General features: G+C 40.2%; 1 protein-coding gene across 6 annotated transcripts in view; it reads left to right on the top strand.

The window, feature by feature from the left end:
- Nucleotides 1-17,074, top strand: part of CTNNA2 (catenin alpha 2) — a 1,975,930-nt gene extending 1,958,856 nt beyond the window's left edge. For all 6 annotated transcript variants that reach the window (XM_044295267.1, XM_044295273.1, XM_044295260.1 and 3 more), the window contains one exon: nucleotides 16,787-17,074. In XM_044295267.1, coding sequence (XP_044151202.1) covers nucleotides 16,787-17,074 — 288 coding nt within the window. The remainder of the gene's footprint in view (nucleotides 1-16,786) is intronic.
- The last annotated feature ends 5,932 nt before the right edge of the window (nucleotides 17,075-23,006 follow it).

Below are 23,006 nucleotides of genomic sequence, written 5' to 3'. Positions count from 1 at the left end.
GCAGCTCGGTAGGAGTATAGTTTCTGCTGAAGCTCAGGGGGAGTATAGTTTCTGCTCCAGCTCAGTGGGAGTATAGTTGCTGCTGCAGCTCAGTGGGAGTATAGTTTCTGCTGCAGCTCTTGGGAGTATAGTTTCTGCTGCAGCTCAGTGGGAGTATAGTTTCTGCTGCAGCTCAGTGGGAGTATAGTTTCTGCTGCAGCTCGGTAGGAGTATAGTTTCACCTGCAGCTCAGTGGGAGTATAGTTTCTGCTGCAGCTCAGTGGGAGTATAGTTTCTGCTGCAGCTCAGTAGTGCGAGTATTGTTTTAACTGAAGCTCAGTGGGGAGTATAGTTTCTGCTGAAGCTCAGTGGGGAGTATAGTTTCTGCTGAAGCTCAGTGGGGAGTATAGTTTCTGCTGAAGCTCAGTGGGGAGTATAGTTTCTGCTGCAGCTCAGGGGGAGTATAGTTTCTGCTGCAGCTCAGTAGGAGTATAGTTTCTGCTGCAGCTCAGGGGGAGTATAGTTTCAGCTGCAGCTCAGTGGGAGTATAGTTTCTGCTGCAGCTCGGTAGGAGTATAGTTTCTGCTGCAGCTCAGTAGTGGGAGTATTGTTTTAACTGAAGCTCAGTGGGGAGTATAGTTTCTGCTGAAGCTCAGTGGGGAGTATAGTTTCTGCTGAAGCTCAGTGGGGAGTATAGTTTCTGCTGAAGCTCAGTGGGGAGTATAGTTTCTGCTGCAGCTCAGGGGGAGTATAGTTTCTGCTGCAGCTCAGTAGGAGTATAGTTTCTGCTGCAGCTCAGGGGGAGTATAGTTTCTGCTGCAGCTCAGGGGGAGTATAGTTTCAGCTGCAGCTCAGGGGGTGTATTTCCCTTTTGCTGCAGCTCAGAGTATGGATCCTTTCTCCTGCAACTCAGGGTGTGTGTCCTTTCTGCTGCAGCCCAAGAGGGGTGTCCTTTCTGCTGTACCTCTTTCCCTGTAACTGCCAACTCATTCTCTTAACTTTAGCTTGTCCGACTACCTCAGTGAGGTGGACAAAGATACAAGGAAAAGAACAAACAGCAGGTGGCACTATAAATAGATTTCATTGAATAACTCAGTGGCTATACCGATTGTGAATTACATCCAATTACAAAATACACAGATCCAGGTCAGGGGAATACTTTTCGCAGCGCATCCCTTTAAAGGTCATTAAGAAGGGGTGGGGCTAGAGAGTAGCAACCATTAGGAGTTCAATTTAATGGGGCAGGTATCAGGTTGCCACTTTCTAGTCTAGTCGACCCCTGGCCGTATGAAGATACTGTCACTGAAAATTCTAGTCACCTCCTTGAGTGCTGCAAACTGAATATTTTATTTCCACGTAGAACAAAAGTGATGGAAACGCAAATATCGCCTTTCCGTACAGTACATTAGGAGAAGAATAAATATAGATGCAGAATGTGTCCTCGTATAAGCCAGATCATACAGAATACTGACCAGAAGTTCACCGGCAGGAACCAGAACGTTCCTCCAGGACCCGAGGCCACCAACCCTTACCAGGCATCTCAGACACCCAACAATCAGTATCTTCCAGCCTAATAAATAATAGAGAAAATTGGGATTTGCATTTAAATGGATTTTTTTTTTTTCAATTTGACCATAGATGATTCTTCACGGAGACAATGAAATAGGTCAGGGAGAGCCCTTGGTAATTCCTCCGCCACAACATGCGAATAACCAACTCCTATCAAGAAGCAGAGGCTTCTGGGACACCTCATTTCCATAATTGTCTCCATAGTTTCTGCTTTGTCTACTGAACGCTTTGAATTCTTGATGGAAATTTCATTGCCTGACAGTTTATACTTTCTGGAAATATCTAGAACATTTAGGGCTTGGTAGGATAAAGTGGGCAATATCCAGAGAAAGAACCAAAAGGATGGGACAATCTCATCGATAGGACCTCCTCCTGCCATGGTTGGAATTGAGGTACTGGCCCTGGGATTTAGGTGCTCTCATGGGGAACCAGGCAGAAATTTGAAATACCATCAGAGGCTCCATCACACCCTATTATAAGTTAATGGGGTCGTCCCACAAAAAAACATTCTACAGTTTTCAAACCAGCACCTGGATCTGAATACTTTTGTAATTGTATGTAATTAAACATTTAGCCTAGCCCCTGAGTTATACAATAAAATGTTTGTATAGCGCCACCTGCTGTTTTTTAGTTTGTCCTGCTCACTGAGAAGGCTGCACATGCTTGATATACAGGTCCTTCTCAAAAAATTAGCATAATGTGATAAAGTTCAGTATTTTCTGTAATGTACTGATAAACATTAGACTTTCATATATTTTAGATTCATTACACACCAACTGAAGTAGTTCAAGCCTTTTATTGTTTTAATATTGATGATTTTGTCATACAGCTCATGAAAACCCCAAATTCCTATCTCAAAAAATTAGCATATCATGAAAAGGTTCTCTAAATGAGCTATTAACCTAATCATCTGAATCAACTAATTAACTCTAAACACCTGCAAAAGATTCCTGAGGCTTTTAAAAACTCCCAGCCTGGTTCATTACTCAAAACCGCAATCATGGGTAAGACTGCCGACCTGACTGCTGTCCAGAAGGCCATCATTGAAACCCTCAAGCAAGAGGGTAGGACACAGAAAGAAATTTCTGAATGAATAGGCTGTTCCCAGAGTGCTGTATCAAGGCACCTCAGTGGGAAGTCTGTGGAAAGGAAAAAGTGTGGCAGAAAACGCTGCACAACGAGAAGAGGTGACCGGACCCTGAGGAAGATTGTGGAGAAGGACCGATTCCAGACCTTGGGGGACCTGCGGAAGCAGTGGACTGAGTCTGGAGTAGAAACATCCAGAGCCACCGTGTACAGGCGTGTGCAGGAAATGGGCTACAGGTGCCGCATTCCCCAGGTCAAGCCACTTTTGAACCAGAAACAGCGGCAGAAGCGCCTGACCTGGGCTACAGAGAAGCAGCACTGGACTGTTGCATGTCATTCGGAAATCAAGGTGCCAGAATCTGGAGGAAGACTGGGGAGAGGGAAATGCCAAAATGCCTGAAGTCCAGTGTCAAGTACCCACAGTCAGTGATGGTCTGGGGTGCCATGTCAGCTGCTGGTGTTGGTCCACTGTGTTTTATCAAGGGCAGGGTCAATGCAGCTAGCTATCAGGAGATTTTGGAGCACTTCATGCTTCCATCTGCTGAAAAGCTTTATGGAGATGAAGATTTCATTTTTCAGCACGACCTGGCACCTGCTCACAGTGCCAAAACCACTGGTAAATGGTTTACTGACCATGGTATTACTGTGCTCAATTGGCCTGCCAACTCTCCTGACCTGAACCCCATAGAGAATCTGTGGGATATTGGGAAGAGAAAGTTGAGAGACGCAAGACCCAACACTCTGGATGAGCTTAAGGCCGCTATCGAAGCATCCTGGGCCTCCATAACACCTCAGCAGTGCCACAGGCTGATGGCCTCCATGCCACGCCGCATTGAAGCAGTCATTTCTGCAAAAGGATTCCCGACCAAGTATTGAGTGATAACTGAACATAATTATTTGAAGGTTGACTTTTTTTGTATTAAAAACACTTTTCTTTTATTGGTCGGATGAAATATGCTAATTTTTTGAGATAGGAATTTGGGGTTTTCATGAGCTGTATGCCAAAATCATCAGTATTAAAACAATAAAAAGCTTGAACTGCTTCAGTTGGTGTGTAATGAATCTAAAATATATGAAAGTCTAATGTGTATCAGTACATTACAGAAAATAATGAACTTTATCACAATATGCTAATATTTTGAGAAGGACCTGTAAATCTAGCAGAGCAATGAATGGGGAGATCTCTGGATCCATGTGAGGTACAGGGCCGGTTCTAGCTTTGTTAGAAAGAGGTTGTCATGTTCTATATGATGTCTGATTTTCACTCTTTACATTACATGACTAATGTAAAAGATGACAATCAGATATCGTATAGAACATGGCAACCTTTTTCTAACAAAGCTAGAACCGGCCCTGTACCTCACATGGATCCAGAGATCTCCCCATTCATTGCTCTGCTAGATTTATAACAAGGGGAGTGTCTTTTCTGCTGCAGCTCAGGGGGCGTGTCTCAGCTCTACCTATCACATCTCAGGGGGCGTGTCTCAGCTCTACCTATCACATCTCAGGGGGCGTGTCTCAGCTCTACCTATCACATCTCAGGAGGCGTGTCTCAGCTCTACCTATCACATCTCAGGAGGCGTGTCTCAGCTCTACCTATCACATCTCAGGAGGCGTGTCTCAGCTCTACCTATCACATCTCAGGAGGCCGTTGATGGATAAATCTGAGCATTTGCGACCTGCTCAGTGAGCAGGACAAAGAAATATGAAAAGAACAAACAGCAGGTGGCGCTATATAGATAGGTTTTATTGAATAACTTAGTGACTATGCTACATTTTTAATTACATGCAGGTGCTGGTTTGAATACTGTAGGGACAACCCCTTTAATCATGAATAAAACCTTTAATGGGGTCCATCAGCATCACCAGGGTTCATAGTGTGTGACCGATCCGTGAGAATATTGCTGCAGAATTTGCACAGAAAAGCTGGTAGATTACTGGGGCTGGACCTAGTATCCACAGCGATTCCATCTGCACATCGGAGGCTGGGGTCTCGGTGTACGTCTCTGATTTATATAGTAAACTATGTGTTGGATTTGCAATGTGAAAATTCAGTATGTGTGAACAGTCCCTTACAAGGAAGAAAATACATCAGGCAGTTCAGAAATTGGAAATAGGCAGAGACAGATATGGTGCCAAGAATAAGATCTAATACACAGGCTAGGGGTTAGTAATGGTGATGAAGCAGGGCCTAGTATACAGAAGCAGCAGTCAGTAGGGTTGTCAGAGCCAGGGGTTAGTAATGGTGATGTGGCAGTGCCTGGTATCCAATACAGTAGTGATAGTCATGAGAGTAGTCAGACATGCCTAGGTTAGGTATGTGGTATTGTAGCAGCAGTCAGATGAGCCCGGGTTTAGTAACAGTGATGTAGCAGAGTCAGGTATCTGGTACAGTAGCAGTAGTCAGGAGGGTAGTCAGATGAGCTGGGGGTTTAGTAACAGTGGTGTAGCAGAGTCAGGTATCTGGTACAGTAGCAGTAGTCAGATGAGCCCGGGTTTAGTAACAGTGATGTAGCAGAGTCAGGTATCTGGTACAGTAGCAGTAGTCAGATGAGCCCGGGTTTAGTAACAGTGATGTAGCAGAGTCAGGTATCTGGTAGAGTAGCGGTAGTCAGGAGGGTAGTCAGATGAGCTGGGGGTTTAGTAACAGTGATGTAGCAGAGTCAGGTATCTGGTACAGTAGCGGTAGTCAGATGAGCCGGGGGTTTAGGGACTGTGATGTAGCAGAGTCAGGTATCTGGTACAGTAGCAGTAGTCAGGAGGGTAGTCAGATGAGCCGGGGTTTAGTAACAGTGATGTAGCAGAGTCAGGTATCTGGTACAGTAGCAGTAGTCAGGAGGGTAGTCAGATGAGCCGGGGTTTAGTAACAGTGATGTAGCAGAGTCAGGTATCTGGTACAGTAGCGGTAGTCAGATGAGCCGGGGGTTTAGGGACTGTGATGTAGCAGAGTCAGGTATCTGGTACAGTAGCAGTAGTCAGGAGGGTAGTCAGATGAGCCGGGGTTTAGTAACAGTGATGTAGCAGAGTGAGGTATCTGGTACAGTAGCAGTAGTCAGGAGGGTAGTCAGATGAGCCGGGGTTTAGTAACAGTGATGTAGCAGAGTCAGGTATCTGGTACAGTAGCAGTAGTCAGATGAGCCGGGGTTTAGTAACAGTGATGTAGCAGAGTGAGGTATCTGGTACAGTAGCAGTAGTCAGATGAGCCGGGGTTTAGTAACAGTGATGTAGCAGAGTGAGGTATCTGGTACAGTAGCAGTAGTCAGGAGGGTAGTCAGATGAGCCGGGGTTTAGTAACAGTGATGTAGCAGAGTCAGGTATCTGGTACAGTAGCAGTAGTCAGGAGGGTAGTCAGATGAGCCGGGGTTTAGTAACAGTGGTGTAGCAGAGTCAGGTATCTGGTACAGTAGCAGTAGTCAGGAGCGTAGTCAGATGAGCCGGGGTTTAGTAACAGTGATGTAGCAGAGTGAGGTATCTGGTACAGTAGCGGTAGTCAGATGAGCCGGGGGTTTAGGGACTGTGATGTAGCAGAGCCAGGTAGGTGGTACAGTAGAGAACACGGCAGAAGAGAAGCCAAACAATTTGGGTCAGTATCCGAAGTTCTAAACGCAGCAATCCATTGATCCATTGTGTTTTATTGTTGCTGGATTAAAGGAATTTTAATAATAAATAGCAGTAATTTCTTCAGCACCAGCTGTACATGTGAGCACCCGTCTACACTGCACCCCAGATACAGTCACACTATGTACAGGTGAAACTCGAAAAATTAGAATATCGTGCAAAAGTTCATTTATTTCAGTAACGCAGCTTAAAATTAGAATTTTGTGAAAAGGTTCAATATTCTAGGCTCAAAGTGTCGCACTCTAGTCAGATGATTAGTCCATACCCCCTGAGCAAAGGGTACCTGAGATTGTGACTTTGGGGTTTCATAAGCTGTATTGGTTTCACATTTTAAAGGGGTTGTCCGCGTTCAGGGCTGAACCCGGACATACCCATGATGTCACCCAGGCGCCCCCCTGATGTTAGCATCGGAGCATCTCATTCTTGGATGCGTTCCCTTGCCCTGCGCTGGATCGCTCTTTTATTTACGATAACACACTGCCGAGCAGAGGCTTCCGCCCAGCAGTGTGTTCGGTGACGTCACCGGCTCTGATGGGCATGCTTTAGCGCTGCCCTAGCCATTTTACAGGCCAATGGAGAGCCAGTCACCGAAACTCCAGAAAATGCCTTTGCCCTGCGGGACTTAGTGCAGGGCAAAGGAGAGCATCGGAGCATGAACTGTCTGGGTGAAAATGGGGATATGTCCGGTTTCAGCTCTGAACCTGGACAACTCCTTTAAGTTGCATTACTGAAAAAAAATGAACTTTGTGCGATATTCTAAATTTTGGAGTTTCACCTGTATATGGGGAGGCGTTATTAGAAAAGATCTGGGAACCATGGGAACTGTCAATCGCTGAGGAGAAGGATGATGTGCAGAAGCAGTCCAACATAGAACATATCCAGAGCCCCCGGAACGGCAGGTTATTTACTAAGGGCTCATGCACATGAACGTATTTTCTTTCCGTGTCCATCAAAATACATACGGTCGTGTGCATCAGCCCTAACAATGAGAAGACGCTCATTAATTAGAGGGAGATAGATAGATATTAGATAGACAGATACATAGATAGATATTAGATAGATAGATAGATAGATAGATAGATATGAGATAGATATGAGATAGATAGATATGAGATAGATAGATATGAGATAGAATAGATAGATAGATAGATAGATAGATATGAGATAGATAGATAGATAGATAGATAGATATGAGATAGATAGATAGATAGATAGATAGATAGATATGAGATAGATAGATAGATATGAGATAGATGGATAGGAGATAGATAGATATGAGATAGATAGATATGAGATAGATAGATAGATAGATATGAGATAGATAGATATGAGATAGATAGATATGAGATAGATAGATATGAGATAGATAGATATGAGATAGATAGATAGATAGATAGATAGATAGGAGATAGATAATAGATAGATAGATAGATAGATAATAGATAGATAGATAGATAGATATGAGATAGATAGATAGATAGATAGATAGATAGATATGAGATAGATAGATAGATATTAGATAGATAGATAGATAGATAGATATGAGATAGATAGATAGATAGATAGATAGATAGATATGAGATAGATAGATAGATATTAGATAGATAGATAGATAGATAGATAGATATGAGATAGGAGATAGATAGATATTAGATAGATAGATAGATAGATATGTGATAGATAGATATATAGATAGATAGATAGGTAGATGGATAGATAGATAGATAGATAGATAGATAGATATGAGATAGACATGAGATAGATAGATAGATAGATAGATAGATAGATATGAGATAGATAGATAGATATTAGATAGATAGATAGATATTAGATAGATAGATAGATAGATATTAGATACATAGCTAGATAGATAGATAGATAGATATGAGATAGATAGATAGATATTAGATAGATAGATAATAGATATAAGATAGATCTGAACATAAAATAATGATACTAAATGTAATCGTTCTACCACTGATAAGAGTAATAATAGTAATAATAATACTGCCCTCCCCCAGTCTCTTATCATTTTGCTGTAATTATTTGCTCGGTGTTAATCAGTGGGTGGAGGTTGTGTCGCTGTATAATGCAGTCTTCAGAACTGGGCAGCAGCTCCGCTATCTTATAATTGCAGGGTACACCCTTCTCATTACATCCTGGACGCTCTCTTGAGCTGAACTCCACCAGAGACACTGAGATGCTCTTCCTTTGTAATAATTAGTTCCATCTTTCTGCATATAGCTTGCTTTCTACTTCTATTGTTACTAATAATCCTTCACTAACCCTTAATAGATGCAAAACCGACTGCTTCTAAACCACAATAAAACCGATGTCAGCCCCTGGAGCCCACTATGGCCCTAGTTAGAGAGTCTGTTCCATTACCACAACACATACAAGTGAATACAGGGGCAGGTGAGATGACGAATGCCATGGGTTGGTAGTCTTGTGGCTCCTAGTGTCTTGTTTTTATGCTCAGTTATACCCTGTATTATACTCCAGAGCTGCATTCACATTTCTGCATTGTCAACAGAGGAAAGACTACAGAAGCAGAATATGCTCTGTGTAGACACTGAACTAGCAGAAGTTGCCGGCAGATGTAAATCTTTTCAACTTGAATTATTAGAGGTCTGTAAGGTTTACTGAGGTGTTGGGTATAAAGTTGCGTATGAAGTTAGGAAAACTTTCTGCAGTCTGCACATCTACCTGTACATAAAAAGGTCTTAACCAACCTTAAAGGGATTGTCCTGCTTTTAAACTATCCCCAACTACGTATTATACCTATTAAATAATAATCATAATCACCTGCTCCCCACTGCTCTGTTCCAGCTCGCTGGCTCCATTTAGGGGTCTTCTTGTCCCCAGTCTGTAAACTTGCTGACGTACAGGTTCACTCGCCTCAGTGGTGATGTGTCCCCAAGTGGTACATTACTGCTGTGTTACATGCTGCTTGAGGTTATATCACCATTGAAGCCAGTCATTGGTTGCAGCAGTACACGTGACCCTGTCCACCTAGTAGTTTAAAGGCGAGGGACCGGAAATTCCCTGAACAAAGTTTTTCTATATAATGGACAGTATTAACTGAGCACAACACTGTGGACAGTTTTATGTCCGATAAACTGGACAAACCGTTTAAGAATTGTTTTAACGTGAATTTGAAAATTTGAGAATAAATGGGCTTACACAGGCTAAGTGATAAAAATATTTACAAAGTGTGATTAAATAAACATAAAAGGTAAAACAGACAAATCACAGACAGAATAGAAAAGGGAAATAATAATCAATTACCTGGCCTGCAACACAATGGGGGAACTCCGTTGCCACGCTACTCCCGTAGCACATGGACGATGCCCCTTGTTAATACAAGAGAGAGAAATTGTGACCTGCAACATCCAACCTAGACGATGTTCTCATTGGAGCCGAGTTCTTTTCTTGGTTCACAAAGGTTTATACCTTTCATCCCCTCCAGTGTGGAGTACCCATGTCCTGTGAGTTAACCACTCTGGAATGTGGCCTGGTGGTCGTCTGTGTCACAACCAGACAGCTGAGAAGCTCTGACAGAGGCCTTTCAGAACCTCCTCCTTGAGTTTCTGTGTTGTGGTATTCAGCTCCTCCTCTCATTAGCCTCTCTCAGCTGTCATGTGTTGGACTAATTGCTTCCCTTTAAATTCTTCCCCAGAAGGCTTTTCTGGGCGGCTTATACTACTTCCTGGAGTGTGTGTGCACGCTGACTCTGTCCTCCTGTTTGCTTCAAAGCTAAGTGTTGTACCTTCATCTGTTATTTTCTGTTTGCTGGATCCCAGGTGACCCTGACTCCCTCCGTATCTTGTGTAGGGAGCCGGTGGCCGTGTCCCCTCACTATTGTAGGGTGCTCAGGGCTTTATAGTCAAGGTTCGTGGATATGCAAACCTCCACGATTCGGATCTTTGCATAGGCTGAGCAGCCAGGGAAAGTGCCAGGTCTTCTGCAGGGGTCTCCCTTGGTTCCTTAGTTTTTGGATCCAGCGAGTCGTTTATACATGTTGCTTTGCCTTGTTCCCTGTACACCGTCCGTGACAGTCTGACACAGAACATTGGCTTTGTATATATTAACTAGCTATCCTTAACTGATTACATTACAAGGAATACAGAAGGTACTCTAGTAATTAAGGAGGAAAGAACCAATTAGTACTTAATTATGTGAAATGCCAATGTATTAAAATTCCCTTTAAAACACAATAATTATATTTTTTTTTATCTAAATAACTGTGTAGCAGGTGGAAAATTAGTGGCCATTTGCTATATACATGACGCGCAAGGGTTTTTTGCACCGCAATCTGTGACCGTCACTTTAAGCCGTCACTTTCTTTACTGGCCAGACTCTCACACGTGGATTGTGCCTCTTTGTATCACAGTTTCTCCCACTTTACATATCTTATTTTGTGCCTGAAATATAGGACTTGACAAAGTATTCCATTTCTCCCCGAGTATATAAATAACATTACCGTGGCGAGATCTGTGTCACTGCTCCACTTAATATGGAAATGTTGAGTGTCCTTTGTCATCTCCTTCATGTGCCTGATATTCTGGCTACCATACCCTTCGTCGACACTGCATTTATCATATTTCTGTAACTTCTTACAGAGAAAGCTGGTATGATATAGATTGTATGGTATTTATTATTCAACTCGCACGGTAATTGACGTCTGCTATAATGTAAGAAGAAGAATAAGGACAACTAAAAGAAGAAATACATACAGGATAGTATGAAAGAGCACATGAAAGTAGACAAAGCAAAGCTCAAAAGTTGTTGTAATGAGTTAAATAATACAGAAGTAACACAAATGACACAGTTACAGTACACTTTACATAGACACTTAAAGGGGTTGTCCCTAATCCCGTCAAAAATGTCAGATGGTGTGTGTTCCTCCTTTAGGACTCCCTTGTATTTTCAGAACAGGGCCCCTAAAGTATAGGAAAGCACACCACGTATGTGCGGCATCCTCTCCGTCACTGCTATGGGACTTCAGAATATAGCCAAGTGAGCACTAGTCCCAGAGCTCAAGCTTGCTCTCCATTGACCACTATGGGACTGCCGGAAATAGCCAAGCCAACAATTGACTACCATATTTTCAGAACTACGGTAAATGGAGTGTGGTCTTGCATGGTGTTCGGGAGCCTTGTTCTTGAGATAGGAGTGGGCCAAAGAGGTGAGACCTGCATCTATCTAAAATTTATGAGATATGTTAGTGATATGCCATAAATGTTGAACTAGAACAACCGATCCCCTACGAATTTTACTTATGTCCCTGAAAGTGCTTCCATGCACACCATTTCCAGTGCCATGGGTCCCTTCACCACTTCTTCTGGCTCCCCTGTGGACTGTAAGTGTGACTCATCATTGCAGTCATTTATGGGCCTCAGCACAACACTTGACCACTGAAGTCATTAAATGACCAAAGAGGAACAGATGGGACATCACACTTTTGGTCCACTCAGGACCGAAAGTAGTAGGGACAGGACTTTCTGAGCTGGTACTATGTATCAGGGACAGGTAAGTGTTTATTTTTTTCCATTATGCCAAGTACTTTTGGCAGCATAAGTCAAACTACTTTGGCAGTTGGACAACCCCTTTAACACTTTCTGAGGTATAGGAAAAACAGCAATACTGCCAGTGAGTTTTTACATGTTTAGAATTTTTAACATGATAACTTTAGCTTCTGGGTCAGTACAATCACAGTGATTCCAAATAATATAGCTTTAAAAAAAAAATCTTGGGACAACTTGTGCTTTTCATTGTTATCATTTTGGGTTATATGACACTTTTTATATGACATTTACTTAGCTATTTTTATCTGTGTTTTTGTACGTGATAAATTACATGATAATTATGTAGTGCACGTCGTTGCAGACACAGTGATACCAAATATTAATACAACCTTTAACACCTTTTTGACCATTTACAACTCCCACAATAATATGTATACAGGTGATCTTTTGATTGATTATAATGTCAGTGCTATACTGACAGACATCAGCAGGCTGCGCCAGAGAGATGCAACCATCTAGGCATACAGTGCAGGCAGGCTTGAGGCCTTCAGTAGGCCCCAGGCTGCCATGAGAAGACATTGACACTCCTTGATCTGATTTACAGGGTTCTAATGGCAGAGAGAGCTCCGTCCCTCTAAACCACTTGACCTGGTCTGGGCCATTAGAGCAGGAACTGAGCTTGGGAGACCTATGCATCTATTAGACTACACCCTCACGAAAAGGCAGCAGAGTAGCCTAAGGCCCATTAGTGACCACCGTAAAAATTTGTATTAGTGGTCAATAAGGGGATAATAGCCATTTTGACCTTGTAATAGTCAGTGTTACTGACAGCTAACTGTTGTATCAGCATTTAGGAATCCACAATCTGACTCCAATCTGTAAAAGCGTTCAGACTTCTGAGTACAGGCATGGATATACTGTAATCTAATTGATATATTGTTGTGCTGAGACTTCCTACTGAGAGAGGGAGAGAGAGCTGCTTCATCAACTTAATGTATGCATAAATGGATCTAGGTTTGTATATTTATTTGATGTATGATTGAGCGTGCACGGTATGTTTCTATGGGCATATATCTGTGCTTTGTGTTTGCATGCCTAACCATTTGTGACTATGTGTGCATACACATGCATGAGTGCCTGTATGTCTATGTATGCATGTATTTTTTTCTCTGTGTATGACTTTACTTTATATTGCAATGTCTTAGTAGTACCCAAATATTTCTTAGAATTCCTTGTGTATGTTAAGGTTTTACTGCTCAGTCACTGCTTCACCCATGCCCCATGGATACATTGATCTAGGAGAACCTTATCATTAGTTTCTGGATGAAGTCTTAAAGGAATTGTCCATATCCATTACATTTTTTAAAAGCAACTTACAGTGTTGTAACATGACAAACTCACTTTACCACTTCCCATGCCACTCTTGTGCTGTTGCCTTCATGGTCCCCCATCTTGGTGTAGCAGTGATGTATTGAAATGACATGTGACAGCTGAAGCCAATTACTGGCCTTAATTTTTACATGTTAATTTGACCACTGAGGTCACTGATGGGGACAGTGATTGGCTGCATTAGCCACAGGTTGTTTTTACAAGTGCCAGTATAGGCCTGGCAGGGGATTGGCAAAATGAGTACTACTCCTTTTGTTATTTTATACAAGTTGCAAGCTGCTTAAAAAAAAAAACTGTAATAGGGTTGGATAGACCCATCAAAGTGGTTGTCCAGCTTTTTGGACACTTTCAACTATCAATAGCAGTGTGCTTCAGCTATTGCAAAAATAATACTGACTTGTCCTCCACTGCTTTGTTCCAGCATACTGGGTTCCTGGATTCCTGGCTTCCTTCAGCAGTCTTCTGGCTCCCGTCCTGTAAACATACAGATGGACGGGGTCATGCTGAAGGAATTCTCTGGCCTCAGTGGTGACCCTTGTCCATCAGAAAGATTAAAGGATGGGCACAGGTAGCCAGAATGGAGCAGCGGGAAGCAGGTCACCATGGTTTATTTCAACAGGTAGAGCATGCTGCCACCGATAGCTTGAAATGTCCAAAACACAGGACAACCCCTTTAAGAATCATCACCCATTGCCATCATGTTGCATATTTTCTCGAACCCTCTTCCCCTCTTTCTCCCTGTGAATGCATTTTTATTATTTTAATCTCTTTGAACCAAGACTTAGGCAGAATTACATTTACTTGATGATTTAGCCTGGGTTTTCAGCCAATATAACACATTTCACTGTTTGTACTGTATATTGCTATGGTTTCTGAATTTATTGAAAGCACCATCACAAATCTGTTGGCTGAAAGCTCAGACAAGCCGGCGGACCACACAGAAATATGACGTCCATTTATGATAAATTGCCTTCTGTACCAGGGTTTGATGGATCTAAAAGCTGCATTGTTTTGGTCACCTCTATTTTTTGCATTTGCTGGAGACTTTCATGTTTGATTTCTGGTCTATGCTTTGGATATTTGACTTTCATTAAATGATGCATATTCTGATTTCTACATTTTATGGCTTCTACATGTAATGTGTCTACATAAAGGAAAGCTTTTAAAATGGCTTCTTCTATTTTAGATACAGTAATATTTTGTTCTTGGCTCTTATTCGTCCCCCTAAATCATGGGTAAAGTGTGTTAACCATAGTCTAACAGAGGCATACACAGAGCTGTATTCTAAAATCCAGATATAAGAGGTTCTGGATAATATAGAGTTGTATTGAGTACCACAGAACCCAGACACAATAATGGGCCCAAAGGTGTAGTGAAAGACAACCCCATTTGGATCCAATCTCTTGCCTCTATGGTCTATTCTCGATGGATTGATTCATAATAAAGAAATATGATGCAATTAAAAGTGGACATACTGTACACAGGTTCTTTGTAGGTGGAGGTAAGTCCTCAAAATCATGTCTTCTGATCCAAAGAACTGCCAAAGAACCACAGTTTGAGGTTGGATTTGGAGATATCTGGAAACAGGACTCTCCATCTTTCTAGTGGGAGCAATGTTAAATAAATACAGATAGAAGCCATCTCTGTCATATCCATCCTCAAATATTACAATGAGACGTGTTGGTAGATGTCACCAGTGCAGTGGTGATCACACTGATCGAATGAAAGAGACCATACTGACACTTTGAAGTGAATTTATTAATCCCTGTGCCCCAGAATTTTTGCTTGAGAGAGCTGCAACTTTTTGGGCTTATTGGCACAAATGTTTTTGCATTTTTACACCACTCACTCCAAAGTGGGTGATTAACATGGGGATGGTTAGCTTGTTGACCTGATTTGTCGGACTTATGAACTGCTACTTTTTAAACAGTCGCAAAAATTGTCACAATCTTACTTTTGCTAGGGAGGGGCATAGAAAGTGGTGTAACATCTCAAGACAGAAGTGTCAGATATGCCATTTGATAAATTTGGTCCAGTTTACAGTATGGCACCTCAAGTTTCTGCAAAACTGACTTTATAAATTCCCTTCATGATAAATCACCCTCAATGTGTTTGCTGTGCACATTTTCCATACGTGCTAAGAAAGCTCGTACAATAGCTTTCTTCAAAGCATTTTGTAGCTTGTATTAGAGTTGGGATTTTTTTTTCTCTTAAAATGAGGAAAATTTACCTTTTTTTTACCTTCTGAACCAACTTGTAGGATAACAGGCTGAACTGGATGGAGCTATGATTTTTCAGTCTAAGGCTAGTTTCACACTGCCGGCAGAAAATAGCCTGCCGGAACTCTCTAGATCCAGACTTGCCAGATGGTACTGGAAAGCCCTCCAGCTTCATTGACTATAACAGGGTCTGGTAGACATCCACCGCTACCCAGAAAATTGCCTGGATTCAACTGGACAAATACCTCAGCATGCCGGAACTCCTGCCGGCAGTGTGAAAGAAGCCTTACGGCATTATGCTACTATGCATCTATAGGTCCCATTTATCTAATTGAAGTCATGTACAGTATACGGTGTAGGCACCACAAAATGAAATTGTGGAAAAATTCTTAGTCCAGAGACCTTGGGAAGAGTGTTATCTTTTTATGTATCTCATCCTTACCTTTGCAACTATTATCTTCTTAATGTTAAATCTATAGTATAAATATAAAAAAAAAAACACTCAACTTTTTATTTCCTTATTAACAGGCTTTTATCACTAGAAAGATCCTTGATACACCACAAGTGTTTGATGGGTGGGGGCAGAGGCATAGGCAGAAATCATGGGGCCCCATAGCAAAGGTCAGAATTGGGCCCCCTCCCTCATATATATACCCCTTCATATAGCTTTTTATTACTAAAATAGATACCAAATAAAAAATGAAACATACATGTGTATTACAAAAGACCACCCCCCTTCATGTCAGAGTTCCAAACCTACATAGAAAATACCAAGGTCTGGAGCCAATCTGTGACTCCATAAAGAAGAGCAGGGACTTCTTACAGAGCATGGCCCCTTTACAATGTCCCATCCAGGCCCCCACAATCATATGAGCCCTATAGCAACCCCCCTTGTCTGCCTCCACTGACGTATGCCACTGTGTGAGAAATAGTCTTATCATTGGAACCACCATTGCTCACAACTCTCTGACTCTATTGCCCCCTGTTATCTGTAACTAGGCCACCACAGTAGGGCAGAGAAGGAAAAGGAAATAGGCACATGTTTAATATCTCCATTCTACTGTAAACCTCTGTTTTCATATCTTCCATAGAGATAGGTTGTTGTCTCATGAGAAGTCTACTCTACATTCTTCTACCTTCTCCTCTTGCCAGCTCACTTATGGGTATATGAGGGCAAGGTGTCTGTATTGGGTGTCCTTGACTAATTAAAAATTTCTGATCTTACTGATCCTTATGTCAACACATTGGCATACTTATTATTAACTTTTGGCCTTGTTAGGTATTGTAGTTAGGTATTGAAGTCTAAGCCATCTGTAGCTTGTGATGTTTAGGTGAGTTGAAGATACATCTCGAAATGCAACCATCTATAAAATGATTGCTTTGTGTTTTTTCTTGCAGTTGGACAGTGCCACCTCCCTTATTCAGGCAGCCAAAAATCTGATGAATGCCGTTGTGCTCACCGTGAAGGCCTCTTACGTTGCCTCAACCAAGTACCAGAAAATCTATGGCACAGCAGCTGTAAACTCTCCCGTTGTATCTTGGAAGATGAAGGCTCCAGAGAAGAAGCCGTTAGTAAAAAGAGAAAAACCAGAAGAATACCAGACCCGAGTACGAAGAGGATCCCAAAAGAAGCACATCTCACCAGTTCAGGCTCTAAGTGAATTTAAAGCAATGGATTCATTCTAGAACTCTAGGCTTTACTAACAGGATATTTTTTTTTTAAAGAAGTCATTTTGTATGCTTATCTGCCGACTTGTATGCGTCCGGCATGAACTAAACCTTAGCAGTGTCAGTTTGCATGCTACCCCAGATTTTATTGGAGTTGAGATAAAACAAGTCCATTGAATTCTGGTAAAATTATAACTTGTATTTTTGCCCTTCTCCAGCCCCTTTAGGCTTTAGATCAAGATTAGCATTCAAACAATGGAGGACTAAAAAAATTAATACAAAAATAGGAGAGAGAAATGCATGCAGGAACCATTAGGTTGGCAGGTATCATTTGGTAAGAAACGAAAGACGTATGGTAAATCATTCAGCTTGTAATGCTATTGTTTAGTGCAATCTATGCCTAGCAAATATGCCTAACTGTGTGGCCCAGATGATAAGCTTACATCCTCGTGATAGTACGTGGCTTTTTAAGTATCAATTACTAACCTTAACCTAAGGCACACTTATTATTGTGTATTATGTTCTCTATGTTACAAAGTGTTATTTAATATGTTAATACTAATTAGTCCCCAGAATTGATAATCTAACAGTTAGCTAAGTCTATGTGTTGGTGTGTGTGAAGCACATTGAGATGACATGGCCTATTTTTATTAGTATCAACATTTGGACATGTAAATGGATCTAGACCTTACACACAGTGGTGGATGCACAATTGAAGATTGACCCAAGATAAACAGTTAAAGTCTATAGGCTACGTGAATATTAGGTCAATAAGGAAATGGTTTCCACCAATGTGTAGGTGGAGTGTCCATTTTAACATATCCATTTAGAAAACATACAAATGTGGCAACTTAAAAGCAAAATGTAGATGATCAGTAGCTTGGACTAGAGGTACCGACCATGGCTTTGTACCCAGTAACTCAATAAAGTCATTAATTTCCACCAATTGTATGTCTATTTGATTGTTTTGGTCTTTTATGCCAACATTTATGATGACTTTCGAACTAACTTACAAAATCACCAGTACATGATCATGTATGCGCCACCACAAAAGGAATAGCACATGGTTGAGGAATTTACACCCATTTCTTATTCTAGATTCCTCTTTATCTTTCTAGATAATATAAATTCCTGTTTTGGGATTCTGATGGTTCAAAAGACTCCATTGTATAGCATCACTTGTTTTGTAAATGCCACTTTGAAATATTGCTTTTTATTTGTGTTGAGGCATAACTTGAAATTCCTGGGCCTCAATACAGCATATTTAATAGGACACCTCGCTATTCATGTGCTATTGTGCAGCTCAGGGCACTTAAGACAACCTCCGGCATCATGTCCCAGGTGCCACTACTACAGGATGTGTTTTTTTTCGTTCCTTTTCATCAAGATATCCCAATATGAGTTGCATAAGATAATCAGCTCAATGTGTTACTAATTATGCCCAATAATATTCATCTAGTCATTTTTTTTCTTCAAAATTAGTAATCTCATCTGTATCTCTGGATCATCTATATCTCTATTTACTCCCTTGTTTATGTGTGTATTAATGAACAACCTAAACATGGTTGGTGAACATTAGAATTTCAAGATCCAGTGGCAATTTAAAGTATCTTGTATAGGCTAAACTTCAACTAAGGAGTTTCAGCAGAAGACACTGGAATCAAACAGGATTAATTATTCATTCCAGAGATAAATAGCACCAGGTACATCTCACACTTGGTTTTCCACCACTGCTCCCTTGTAGTGATGAGCGGCAGGGATCATATTCGAATTCGCGATATTTCGCGAATATTTTTTAGAATTTTTAAACTTACAACTATTAGATAAAGAAGATTATAGCACTATTAGCTAAATTGCTCTATATTCGATTTTTCGAATATTCGCTATATTGCTATTTTTTCGAATATTCGTAATATATAGCAATATAGCGAATATTCGAAAAAAACGAATATAGAGCAATTTAGCTAATATAGTGCTATAATCTTTTTTTTTATAGTTGTAATTTTTTTCCAATCTGAACTTCAGATGAGAAAAAAATTACAACTATTAGACAAAGAAGATTATAGCACTATATTAGCTAAATTGCTCTATATTCGTTTTTTTCGAATATTCGCTATATTGCTATAACTTCGTTTATTCTAAAACAAGAATATATAGCAATATAGCGAATATTCGAAAAAAACGAATATAGAGCAATTTAGCTAATATGGTGCTATAATCTTCTTTGTCTAAAAGTTTAAAAATTTGCAATAAAAATTCGAATCCGAAAATTCGAATTACGAAAATTCGCATATTACACAATCATTACCTTGCCGATTTTTTCAAGAAAAAAAAATCGCGCATTTTCGAATATGACCCCTGCCGCTCATCACTACTCCTAAAGTCAAGTATATTGCAGCCTTCTTATTGGCCCACAAGCTAGAAGCAGGAAGGGATCATGTGTACTGATTTAAAAAAAAATATAAAAAAAAAGGAAAAAAATCTGAAAAAAAAGGAAAAAAAATCGAATATTCGAAATTACGAATATATATAACTATATTCGAAATATTCGCGAATTTGCGAAGTACCTATATTCGCGATAAAAATTCGAAATTCGAATATTCGTGATCAACACTACTCCCTTGACATAACATGCACATTCATAAGCAGGTCTTGTACTAGTTATGCCTGTGGCACATACAATGTTGCCAGAAAGTTTTTGAACACTTCATTTTCTATATCTCTGCATACATTTTATATAAAACTACATCAGATGTTCACACAAATCCTAAAAGTTGATAAAAATAGCCAAATAAAATGAATTAGTTAAAAATATTAATTGGTAATTCATTTATTGTGGAAAATGATCCTACTGTATATCACACGTCTGTGAGTGGCAGAAGTATGTGAGCTTTTGCTTTCAGTATCTTTTGTGACCCCCTTGAGCATTATCTGCAACAAAATGTTTCCAGTAATTGTTGATTAGTTCTGCACATCGGTTTTGAGGAATTTTAGCCCATTCCTTCATATGAAACAGCTTTAACTGTTATGTTGGTGTTTTTCCTGCCATGAACTACTATCTTCAAGTCCTTTCACATTTCTATTGAATTAAGGTCAGGACTTTGATTTGGCCATTCCAAAACTTTAAGGGCTATGTACAACTTATTTGTTTTTATTGCATTTGAATTGTACTAATTTTGAGCTAAATTTATTTTTCATTTGAACCCCTGTCTCTGTGCAACCTTGAGATTCTCTAGTAACAGGATCTGAATTTTCATTCTGTTCTGTCAGATAGTTCAGCTGATGGTTCCTTATCTGTGATCTCTGACCTTACTAACACTCATTATAGCTTAATTCTTAACTTATTTAAGCCACCTTCTTATCAGTAAGTGTTTATGACCTTTTATTAATTTAGATATAAGGTTTATTAGCCAATAAACAGAAAATAAAAGTACCATTCACACAGTTCGAGAAAGAGTTAACCCTTTGTGACATAACAGCTCAATATTTTTTTAATAAGGACCAATTAAAAAAAGATTTTTAGCCCAAAATTTGTAAAATGCAATAATACAAATTTTCCCCCTGAATGTATACTTAGCCTTTAACTTTATTCGTTTTTAACCATTCTTTGGTAGAATGACTTGGGTCCTTGTCTTTCTGAATGACCCACATTCTCTTGAAATTTAGCCCATGAACAGATGTTTTTCCCTTCAAGAATTTGTTGGTATAATTCAGAATTCAATGTTCCATCAAGTACTGTATGGCAAACCATCCTGGTCCAGATGCAGCAAAACAGACCCAAACTATGATACTGCCGCCACCGTGTTACAGATAGGATGAGGTTTTTATGCTGGAATGCAGTGTTTTCCTTTCTTCAAGCATAATATTTCTCATTTAAAGCCAACAAGTTTGTTTGTGACCTCATGGACTACTACACACATTGCTCTAAGAATGATCTTTGTTGGTATACCACTACTGGGAAGGGTAATAATGGTCATGAATTTCCTCCATTTGCACACAATCTGTCTGACTGTGGATTGTTGGAGTTCAAACTCTTTAGAGATGGTTTTGTAACCTTTTCTAGACTGATGAGCCCCAACAACTTTTTTTAAAATCCTCATAAATCTTCTTTGTTTGTGCCATGGTACACTTCCACAAAGATGTGTTGTAAAGATCAGACTTTAATAGATTTCTGTTCTTTAAAGAGCATCTGTCAGCATGATGATATGGTTGATCATGCTGAGTAGAATTATATATTATTTTTTTCTCTGGGCTGAATATTTATGCAAAAGCGCCAATCACTAGTGCAATGTCCCTGTGCTCTGTGTGCTCCCCATCCCCTTTCATTGACAAAGCATTCTAAGTAAGTTTTATAATATTTTGGTTCATTTGGGAAACCCATTTAGCCGCATGCACACTGCCATGTTATGGGTCCATGCCATGAATCCATAATATGCTTTATATAAGGTTCTATTTGCCTATACCAGTGATGGGCAAACTGCGGCTCTCCAGCTGTTGTAAAACTACAAATCCCATTATGCCCTGCTGTAGGCTTATAGCTGTAGGCAGACTGGGCATACTGGGAGTTGTAGTTTTACAACAGCCGGAGAGCCGCAGTTTGCCCATCCCTGGCCTATACTATAACTACATAACCCCAGATATATTTATTAAAAGGTATATTCCATGCCTAGAAGGACCATATGGACCAAAGGCATCACCCCCCAAAAAAAAAATAGAAAACCACAAGGAACGAAAAGATCATAGGTGAATACGTCTGTAGGTCAGATACTGATATGAATATATTAGCACCAACTGTGAACTTTAAATGGGAAATTACAATAATTATTATCTGTACAAGCTCCTCTAGGTTCAAAACAGGTTCAAGTTATGGGTTTGTTCCACATTTTTGCCAACTATCCAGGAATCTACAGAGGGTTGATGACTATGTCCTAACATTGCTCATACATTTCACTGGGAACAAGTCCTTATAATTGAGTGTGTACCTTTAGACTTATCCAATAAAGTCAAAATTCTTGCAGTGCATTAGCTATGAGAAAATACTGAAGACCACCACATGTTTCTGTTTTTAAACTTTTGAACAAAAAATAATTGAAAATGTACAATCCCACATATCTGATGAAGCTGCATGCAGTGAGGGAACATACTTGTCATGCAATTATTATAATTGTCCAAGCTGTCCTTACAGATATCCTCTGATAAAACCAACATATTCAGAAGGTCAATGCATAAAAAAAATGTGTGTGTGCTATCAAACACGTTCTTTATTTCAGGGTAATTACTATATACAGCACTATGGTGCTACACAGAAAATATAACACCTTGCAGCGGTCAACTTTGAGGTTCCTAATCTCAGAAGGTTGCACATTAGGGTCAAAGTCATAGAAAAATAGTATTTATGTAAAGAGTGAGGAAACTATGGCACATGAGGAGAATATACAACATGACTTTGATTTCAATTTGAGGCAGCTTGGCCATTTTTGGAACCATCTAGACTGGTGAGACAACGTGGTTTCTTTTTCAGTTGTAGGGTCCTTCTGACTACATATTGAACCCCCTACATATTGGTATATCCTGTTCTATATCTTATAAATGATCTTGACCAAGGTCTTGCAAATTTCTGTAACACTGAGCAGAAGTATTTACAGGATTTCGACAATGTCTTCACCAGAAGGTTTTCTCTATAAATTAAGGGAAGTTGGACTATATGTATATTCCCTGTAAAGCCAAGAATTGACAATCTATGAGATATAGTGTTATTAAAAAATAAATCTCCATACAATGCACAGTTATATTGGAAAGGTGACACATTGCACAGATAATGCATTCATTCAAATTAGCTGCAGTGTAGCCTGCATCCAAAGAGAGGACATTCAAACAGCTCTGGTTGGACTCAATCCCATGAATGCAGTGTTTCCAGCTATTAAGTAATATGAGACATTATCATTTTATC

The sequence above is a fragment of the Bufo gargarizans genome, chromosome 1, assembly GCF_014858855.1.
Source record: "Bufo gargarizans isolate SCDJY-AF-19 chromosome 1, ASM1485885v1, whole genome shotgun sequence".
NCBI lineage: Eukaryota > Metazoa > Chordata > Amphibia > Anura > Bufonidae > Bufo > Bufo gargarizans.
The sequence above is the reverse complement of the archived record's forward strand: the minus strand, read 5'-3'. Positions and strand labels throughout refer to the sequence as shown.